Source organism: Gallus gallus, chromosome 2 (genome assembly GCF_016699485.2).
Source record: "Gallus gallus isolate bGalGal1 chromosome 2, bGalGal1.mat.broiler.GRCg7b, whole genome shotgun sequence".
Lineage (NCBI taxonomy): Eukaryota > Metazoa > Chordata > Aves > Galliformes > Phasianidae > Gallus > Gallus gallus.
The window spans coordinates 66,631,270-66,640,752 of record NC_052533.1 but is presented as its reverse complement, the minus strand read 5'-3'; the positions used below and the strand labels follow the sequence as shown (position 1 = coordinate 66,640,752).

Here is a 9,483-nt window from a genome sequence, read left to right as displayed (position 1 = left end):
GCGTGTGTCCGTGCTGAACGGCCATATCCGTATATACGGGCCATCTCGCTCAAACTCACGCTCCTCGGAGCCCACGGGGCTCCGCACCGGGGTGCCGCGGGGCGCGGGGCCGCCTCTGTCCCGGTGGAGCCGGGGGAGGCGGAGGGCTCCGCTCCGGGAGGGACCGCGCCGGGGGCACCGCGCGGCCGCGGGGGTGGAGAGGGGGAGCGGCTCCCGGCGCCCGGCTCCGGGCCTGGCAGGGCACGGCGGGACGGAACCGTGCGATCGTTTGAGTTCGGAAGGGACCTTTAATGGTCATCGGGTCCAACTCCCCTGAGGTGATAGGGAAGGGAGTTGTTTGGCTTCGGGGTGCTTCGGGAGCACTTTTTGGAGGGTTTCCTTTTCTTTTCTTTTTCTCTTCTTTCTTTTTTTCTGCCTTTAGTTTTTCTTCTTCTTCCCCAATTCCGTGGCCACTCCGACCTCAGTTCTCCCAACCTCTCAGCCGCTTTTTTTAACTAAGGACCCTTCTCGCCACCCCACCTCTCCTGCACCCGACCCTACGGGACGCAGAGAGGCTCCGACGGGGACGCGGGGACACCCGGGAGCAGCCCCGAGCTCAGCCTATGGCCCTCGGGGCGGACCCCTCTGCTTCTATGCCCGCTGCCACCACCGTCTCCCAGTCACCCCTCGCTCTCCTCCTGCGAGATGTGGTGCTCAGGAACACGACTTAGCGGAGGGTTGTTAGAGTTAGGGCAGTACGGTTTAGCTTGCTGATGGACTCGATGGTCTTGAAGGTCTTTTCCAACCTGAGCAATTCTATGATTCGGGGTTGAAGCTTTAAGAAAGGAGAACGATTTTAGGGAAGGGGGGGTTTCTCTCAAGGGGCCGAGGGGAAATGAGCGCCCGCAGTCGTTTATATACATTTTATTGGAAAAAAAAAAACAAAAAACAAAACAAAACAAAAATATAACAACAACAAAAAAAAAACCCAAACAAAAATTTGTACATCACAATATTTTGGCAAACTGTAAAAAGTATACATAAGTGCAAATATATTCTCCTTTTAAAGCAATAGTGTGTGAGTATACACGGGATTTCTTTAAAATATGTCTTTAAAAAATACTGTGGTAGAAAAGAACTGTTGTAAAAACAAAACAAAACAGAACGTTGTCTCGCTGCAATACTGGGGGGGGGGTTGGGGGAGAGAGGGGGGGAATAATAAGAATCTTTCTTAAAGTCTCTACAGGAAAGGGCTAAACAATACTGCTTTAATAATATCGATCGGTCGGTGCTGGAGTCCGTCACGAGTGTCCTCGGTGGGATCGGGAGGAGGAAGGCAAAGAGGAACGCTCCCGCAGCAGAGGGCCGTCCCGGCAGGTGCCGGGCGAGGGGATGCGTCGCTCCCATCCCGGGCTACGGAGCCCTACGGGACAGCGGCGCTCGGTCCGGCTTTCGCCACCGGCGCCGGCACGGGGGTCCAACGCCCCACGCGGGGTTCGTTCTGGGAGAGCTGCGAGCGCCCTGCGAGGAGCGGGGGCCCGAGAACGCCGCTCCCGTGGCTGCCTCGCTAAGTGACTCGTGTACTACCAATGCTATCAGAGTGCACGTTACATCGATCCGCGTGGGGCCGGCTCTGTCCCCCCCCCCCCGAGTGTCCGTGCGGGGCGCTCACATGACGCAGGGCTTGATGTCCTGGTGGTGGTGGTGGTGGTAGTAGGAGCCGCTGGCCGAGGGGTGGAAGGAGGAAATGCCGTTGAAGTTGAGGACAAAATCTTTCCTGTCGCACACCGGGGACGGGTGATGCTGGTAGCGGGGCAGTCCCACTGCAAGAGAAGGAGACAACGAGAAGGGCTCAGAAAGAGGACTTCAACCGGAGGCGTCCCGCGGGACGGCACCGCGGACCCCACCCGGCACTCCGTTGCCCGCGGGTCGGGACGGACGCGCGTGGGGCCGAGCCGCGCCCGGAGCGCGGGGTGCGACCTGCGTGGGTCTCCGGACTAAAAGCGGGGAGGCGACTCCCAACGTGTGGGGCGTTTTCCTTTCGACCTGAAGGGCCGCGGGTCGAACGACGACCTCGGTCCGTTGGTGCGCTGAAGGAGCATTTATTTCCGTGTGCGCTCACGGCCGTGCCCGCGTGTGTTTTGCTGACGGGGAATGCCTCACGCTCTGTCACCACCGCCGAGCCAAGCAGCCCCGCGGCACCGAGAAACGAGCGACCTCTCCGGCCCCGCTCTCATTTCCCACAGCCCGAGGCGTCCCCGAGGGCCCCGCGGGACGTCCCCGTGCAGTGCCGGGCCCCGCAGTCCGGAGGGGACGCGGCGGTGAGTGGGGGACAGCTTTGAGGCGTGGAGCCGGAGGGGGGATTGCTTTGGAGCGTGGGTGTCAAAGTCGGCTGGAGGGGTCGCGTCGAACTTGACCGAAGGGTCGCATAAACGCACGAAGGAAAAGAAAAGGAAAGAAATAAAAAGAGAGGGAGAGAAGGGAGGGGGGAAAAGAACCATTTAAAAAGGAAAATAAAAGAGGGAAATACGCAGGGATATCCACAGCATCCAAGGGATATCGCCCAGCATCGCGGCCCCTGTCGCTGTTTCTGCCTCAGAGCCCGGCACGGAGCTCCTCCAGCACTGTCCCCTCCTTCACCCCGCAGAGCTCACTTTATAAAAGTGATTATTTCGCTGGATTTCCTCGGCTTTCTAATAACCCTGCTGGTATGCTCGCCATAAACCGGCCCACTTTATTACAATCCCGATTCAATCATTTAGCGGGATTTAATGGCGTGCGAAAAAAATCCGTGCCGCCCCCCCCGGCCCCGGCTCTGAATCCTTCAGCAGAACCGAGCCTCCTGGTTCCAATTTTTCCCCCTCTTATTCTCGGCTCTGAGGCAACCGTAAGGCTTTAAGGCCGCCCTACGGCTGTCATAAAGCCGGGGGCCACCGAGAGCTCGGCAGCGGTCGTCACCCGATTCGCTTCGTGTTTAATTATAAGGGAGGGAAAGGCGACCATCATCGGTCGCAACGGGGACGGGAGGAGAAGGACGATCGCCGGCCGTCGTTAGCGGTGAAAGAGCTCGGGTGGCTTCTCCCCGTCTCTTTTCACTCCGATACAACTGCGCGGATGGAGCGCCGACGGGTGCCTCCACGTGGGAGGGGGGGAAGGAAAGAAAACAGAAAGAAAAGGCTTTTAGTTTTAAATCTAATGAAGGGTTTTCTCTCAAAGCCCGGGGCCCGAATGTGGGCTGCAACCGGAGGAACGCCGCCCTGCAAAGCGGTGCCGTTGAGTCGGCGGCACTAAAAGGGCGCCCGTCGCTCCGCTCGTCTCCGTCCGTCCCTGAGCAGCATTGGGTCGGGCTGCGACGGCCCCGGCCTCGGGCAACGCTGGGAGGCGGCGGGGCACCCGGTAACCTTCCCCTTCCCCTCCGCTTTGCGTTCCCGGGAGCGGCTCTCGGGCCGCTCCACGCGTGGCCCCCGAGGAGCGAAACGAGCGAGGCGAACGGAGCCGAACAAACAAATCGAACCAATCCAAACGACGACGGCGGCGGCACCAAAGGGGCGAGGCGAGACGGCGGACGGACGGGGATGCCCCGGGGCCCCGCCGGCCTTTCCCACGTGCGGGGACGGAGCGAACAGCCCCATATCGCTCTCCCGTCTCAGCGGCGCAGCCCAGCGGCATAGCCCGGCGACGACCCTCCCCGAGGCCGCCTCTCCTCGCGAACCTCGCCGGAGCGATGGGGTATTTCGTTCATTTTAGTCGCTCGTTTCGCGTCTCTTATTAACGGAGCCGACAGCGCAGCGGCTCCCGCTGCGGGGCCGGGCGCTCGGAGGGGCCGGGAGGTGATTGGCAGCGGGGGCGGGAGGGGAGAGGGGCCGGGGGTCGCCTGTATTTGTTACTTGTCGAAATTCCCATAAAATTGAACAAGACCCCGCTCTCCTAGGGGTTAAGTCAGGCTAAAATCCTCTTCGGTGTGGTCCAGCCCAGACTGTCTTTGTTTGCTTAACCTCCGGGACCCGCGTTTAAAAGGGCTATTTGGAAAATTTCCCCGTAAGAGCCCAACATCTTTTACCCATTTTTGCGCTGGGATTTTTTTTTTTTCTTTTTCTTTCTTTCTTTTTTCTTTTTTTTTTTTTTCTGAGGAGACATTGTCTTCAAAAAGCGGCCGGGGGAAGGGGGGGGAGAGGGGGGGGGATGTGGAACTCAGAACCCCTTCTTCCCTCCGGTCGCAGAAATCCATTGGATCTGCTTTCATCTCGTTGCGTTTCTCCACGTTAACGGGTTTGCGGGGTTTGGTTTGTGGGCTTTTCTTTTTCCCCCCACAGCACTTTGCGGAGAATATTGAAGGCGTTTTTCGATCGCTGTGCGGAGAGCGGTGTACACGGAGGGGGGGGGGGGGGGGGGGGGAGGGGGAAGTGCTGGCCGGGATGGTAAAAGGCCCGGGATGGAGCCGTGATGCAGCCGGGATAACAGAGCTCTGCTTCCACGGAGCGGCCCCAGCAGGACAAGATGGAGCGACGCCCTCAGCCGCACCGCCTGACCGCCCCCCGGCCCCAAACGGCGCAGCCCCGACCCCTCTCTTTTCTCCCCTCTCTTTTGTCCCCGTCCCACCGAGGCCGGAGGAGCCCCGAGGCCGCGGTGAGGGTCGCCCCCGTCCCCCTCCGTACCTGAGAGGTCGTCGCGGGGGCTCTGGTGCAGGTAGCCCTGCTCCAGGGAGTAGGAGGGCACGCTGGGGTGGATGGCCGAGGGGGCGGCGTTGGCTGCGGGCAGGCCCTGCTGCTTGATGTAGGGCGAGGCCCCCGAGGCTGTCCAGTGGGCCGAAGGGCTGGCGTAGGGCGAATGGCACTCGATGGCGCTCGCCATGGCCGGCGAGGAGGGCACGGGGCTGCTGCTGCTGTCGGGGCCGTAGTCCCCGTTGGCAGTCACCGGGCAGCTGGCCATGTAGGTCGAGCCGGGGTTGGGCGACATGTGCGGGACGTGGTGGCCGCCGCCCAGCCCTTCGTAGCCGCCGGCCACGGCGTTGGGCATCACGTCGAGGTTGTAGCCGTTGGAGTGGCAGGCGAGCGAGGCGGCGGGCGCCTGGAAATCGAAGCCCTGCGGCAGGATGGAGGCGCCGAAGCCCAGCCCGTTCATCATGCGGTACATGGGCTTCAGCGCCTGGCACTTCCTCCTGAAGCCGCGGGGCCGCCGTCGGAAGGAGCCCTCCTCGAACATGAACTCGGACGCCGGGTCGATGGTCCAGTAGTGGCCCTTACCCGGGCGGCCCAGCCCCTTGGGCAGCTTGATGAAGCACTCGTTGAGCGAGAGGTTGTGGCGCACCGAGTTCTTCCAGCCCTGGTAGGAGCCGCGGAAGAAGGGGAAGCGGGCCTGCAGGAACTGGTAGATCTCGCTGAGGGTCAGCCGCTTGGAGGGCGAGCTCTGGATGGCCATGACGATGAGAGCGATGTAGGAGTAGGGGGGCTTCTCGGGCCGCCGCAGCCCCGAGCTGGCCTTCTTGCTCTTGGAGGTCGCCGCCGCCGCCGAAGAGGAGGAGGAGGTGGAGGTGGAGGTGGAGGAAGAGGAGGTGGAGGTCTCCAGGGCGGAGGAGGGCGGCCGGCTCATCTGGAGAGCTCCGGGCGCCGGGCTGCGGGAGCGGAGAGGGACGGGGGGCTCCAGCCGCTGCCGGCCGCTCTCGGTGGTCATCTGGCGGAGGGAGGGGACTGGGGCCGGCTGGGGTGAGGCGGGGAGGGAAGGGGGGGGGGCGGCGCGGGGTGGGTACCGGGGAGGGGGGAGAGCGGGGGGGCCGCTGTCCTGCGGGCACCTCCTCGGCGCGGCGGGGCGGCGGCGGCAGAGCCCGGCGCATCTCTCCCTCCCCGCCGTCCCCCGCGCTTTCCGCCGGAGCCGGGAGCTGCGATGGGGCGGCTCCCGCCCGGTCCCGGCCCGGCCCCCGCCCTCCGCTCAGCGTCGCTCCGCTTCCTCCGCTGCCCCCCACCTGGGGACCGGCGGCTGCCGGGTCCGGCGCGGAGAGGAAGCGCGGACCCCCCCCCTTCCCCGCCTCCAGACTCTTCCGCACTCTCGCTCTTTCATATAGAGGCTTTTTCTGCCGCAAGACCCTCGGCAGTCAAAGGCGGCGCGGCCGCCTATCTCTTCCTTCAATCTCTCGTTCTTTTTTTTTCCCCTACTTTCCCCTGCAGCCGGCCGAGAGAACGGCGGGGATGGGGGGGGGGGGTGGGGGGGCGAGAGGGAACGAGAGCCCACCGCCCTCCCCAGAGCTGCCCTATGTCCTCTCCCCACCGGGACACGAGCTGAGGCTGCCACTGCCGCTGCCCCGACCCGTGACCTCCCCCCCCGCCCCGGGCTGCGGAGCCTCCGCGAACGCGATGGGAAGGGAAAGCCCCCCCCGCGGCTAGGATTAAAAGGGGGAAAACAGGGGGTCGGGGCGCTGCTCCGGGGATCGTCTCCCCGGAGGCGCGGCAGGGGGGTCATCCGTGATGGCAAACGGCGTTTGCCTGAGGGAACGGGTCGCCGAGGGGGCAGCGAGGATAGGTGCCGGGGGGGGGGGGGGGGGGGGGGGGGGGGGGGGAGCACGGGGCTGCTCTCGGCTAACGGAGGAGCAACAAACCGGGGACGGGAGGGGCAAAGCGGGCGGGGATGATGCGGGGGTGGGAAGGACGCGCTGCTGTGTGTGCGGGTGTCCGTGTGTCCGTCCGTCTGAGCGCAGCCCCGTGCTGAGAGCTCGCTGGTGGGTAGGGGCGGGGGGGCCGGTCCCAGACAGTGACCTGCAGCTGAGTGGAAGCAGGCTTTTTCCATCAAACTCTGCCTGGATACCACACACAGAGCCCAAGTGTCAGTTTACTGCCCTGAGCCCGGCTCCTTTTCCCTAAGCTCCGCAGTAATTAGACAAAGAAAACCTAAATTAACTGAACAGGCGTCGACAGCTTCCTCCAGATCGCCGCTGCTCCGTACATGGGAATGCGTCCGAAAATGGCTCGGTGGTACCTGAGAGTGGGATAAGGGACCACGGCGGGTCCGGCGAGGTTTAATACACATTGTTCATAGAAAATAACCATAAAAAAAAAGACGGATCGCTCGGCGCGCACCTTTCCCGAAGCATCCGTTTAAACTTTTCCCGTCGCAAATTAAAAACGAACGAACGAACGAACGAACAGAGCAGATATGTTTTATTTCTTTCCTTCCTGGAGGGGTGGGGAGGCCGACGCGCAGCCCCCGAACCCTCTGCAAGGAGAGATCCGCGGTGCTTTGAGACGAGCCGTGCTTCGGTGCGTCCCCACCGTCCCCTCTCCGCTCCTCCGGCCGCGGCTGTCCCCGCGAGTGCCGCCCCCCGGGGGGGATACGCCGCCTATAAGGGCCCCAACTGCCCCCGTTTTGGGCCGCCTCGTCGGGTCGGAGAGGGGCGACGACTTCTGGGGCAGATGTCACCGCGAAGGGCCGCTCCCTCGTTTTCTCTTCGGTGCAAAGCAGAGGGGGACGCGGGGTTTCGGAGGTGCTTTGGAGCCCAGAGGTCGAACAGCAGAGAGTTCGCCGTTTGGTGCTGGAGGTGTTTATTTTGCTTGGTGTATCCATCTCTGGGCTGATGTCGGCTTTGGAGAACGACGGCTTTGTTTTTGCCGGAGCGTACGGAAATGAAACTTTTTGGCAGATTTGGTTACTCAGACGTCGTTCCGCAATCGTCGTTTTTTTTTTTTTTTTTTTATTCTAGGAAATCTCTTCATTATTGCGGTTTCAGTTTTGCGTTCAGACCGCGGTCCTCTCTGCTTCGGGGCTGAATGAAACAACGGAGACCAAACCCGCTGAGAAAATGAGAGAGAAATAAGAAAGATAAACGTTTACGGCTATCTGGGAGCGCTCGCTTTTATTTTTCATTAATATATATATATATATACATATATTGTTTCTCCTCCCCTTCCCCCTTTTTTAACATCAGTCTCGGAGGCGTTTTTTCAATTAAATCCAAGCCCGAAACTCCAACAGATCCCCCCCACCTCTCCCTCCTCCCAACGCTGTACAAGTGCTTAACCTTAAGCACCGGCGGATTTCCCCCCCCCCTCCCCTCTGTCCGTGTCGGGGTGCTGCAGCTCATCCCGCACAGCGGCTGCCCGAGGGCCCTCCCGTACGGGGGCATTTCCCCTCACGGAGGGGGGTGGGGGGGCAGCGCCCGCAGCCCAGCGCCCACCGGAGGGTGTCACAGAGGCCTGGATGGGGAATGGGTTCGCGGCACTGTGCTGCTCCGGGACCTTCTGACTCTTTGGGAGTGATGCTTTCCATAGCTGAATCCCCGAAGGTTGCCACCCGGGGGTTGGCCACACAGGTTGGGCTGCCTGCCCGTGGGGGTACCTTGGGTTATGTTTTAGCAGTGCTTGGCTTGCGGATGAGGGAAGCTCAGCCCGGGTCGTGAAGGCTGAGGCTGTGGGTTAGTGGGATGGTACCGTTCTCTCTCTTGCCCGCTGCGCGGCTCCCCGGCCCGGGGCGGCTTTGTTCAGAGCCTGAGGAAGGAGAGTTAACAGCGTTAGGGCTCGCAGCCAGCCGCGAGGGCAGCACCCATCGCTCTCGGAGCAGTGTTTTTCAGCGGGTGACACGAGAGGTGCCACCCGATGCCCCGGCAGCACGAAGACATCCTCCCCATGGGCCCGGTTCTGCCTCCACCGCCCCCATCACCGCATCCCTTCGTGGCTCGGAGCCGTGGCCGAGGAACACCCGAAGGCCCCCGGGCAGCGGCCCTCGGGGGTAACAGAGGAGAGCTGAGGGCAGCGGAGCGCTGCCCGGACAATAATAGCTCCGGTTTGGGGTTTTGTGTCCCTTCCGAGTGCTTCCACCGAGTGTTTGGGGAATGGGGGGGGGGGGGGGGGGGGGAGAGAGGGGGACTTTGCTTTTCCTACACCAGATGCCAGCGTTAAAGATGTTGTCCTCTCCCGGTTCTGCACTTCCCGGAGCATCAAAATAAGCCCCCCGCAGAGGTCAGGATATAGGTCACCTCTTTTAAAGGAAACGCTGCCCTTCCAAAAATATAAGACGTCTTTGACGTAGGAAAAAAGAAAAAAAAGCGAGTGAGAAAAGACCAAAAAAAAATGCTCTTTTGTCTTCGAGCATCCTCTGTGTCCGTAAATAAAACGGGACGGGCGCGGGGTGAAACGAGCAGAAAGTTACGGGGTGAGCGCAGGTACGGAGCTCTACGCCCCCTCAAGGGGTTGCGGGAGCGCCGCACGGCCCCTCCGGACCCGGAGGCGAAGGTGACCCCAAAGAAGGCACGGGGTTGCGGGGCTGCGGGAGAGCGCATCCCGCGTCGGAGGGGGCTCCGTCGGGGCACGTCCGCGGGTGCGGAGCCGGGAGGGCGGTAATCAGGAGCAGGTTTCGCCTCTCGCTCCTTTCCCCCCCCCAATCCCCGCCCTCCCTCCGCCCCGGACCCCCCCTATCCTCCCCCCCCCCTCCCATCCAGCGCGAGGTTTTCATTAATTTTTAAGTGCAGCCCGTAAAACAGAACGAGCCGCTCAAAGGTAGGGCCGCGTTACCGAGCGCCGC

The 9,483-nt window shown here is 62.1% G+C and overlaps 1 protein-coding gene across 1 annotated transcript; it reads right to left on the bottom strand.

Annotated features, from left to right (window-relative positions):
• Positions 1-887: 887 nt before the first annotated feature.
• On the bottom strand, positions 888-5,654 carry FOXF2 (forkhead box F2). The gene is made up of 2 exons (XM_015282186.4): positions 4,635-5,654; positions 888-1,802 (listed from the first exon to the last, which is right to left on the bottom strand). Exons 1-2 carry the CDS (start codon positions 5,647-5,649, stop codon positions 1,648-1,650), a joined length of 1,170 nt encoding a protein of 389 aa, XP_015137672.3. The 5' UTR covers positions 5,650-5,654; the 3' UTR covers positions 888-1,647.
• Between the last annotated feature and the right edge of the window lie 3,829 nt (positions 5,655-9,483).

Bases quoted from the DNA above. Each gene is read 5' to 3' on its own strand.
- FOXF2 (XM_015282186.4), bottom strand. From the start codon at position 5,649: ATGACCACCGAGAGCGGCCGGCAGCGGCTGGAGCCCCCCGTCCCTCTC. The intron at 1,803-4,634 runs GTACGGAGGGGG...CTTCTCTTGCAG, and splicing joins CCCCCGCGACGACCTCTCAG to TGGGACTGCCCCGCTACCAG.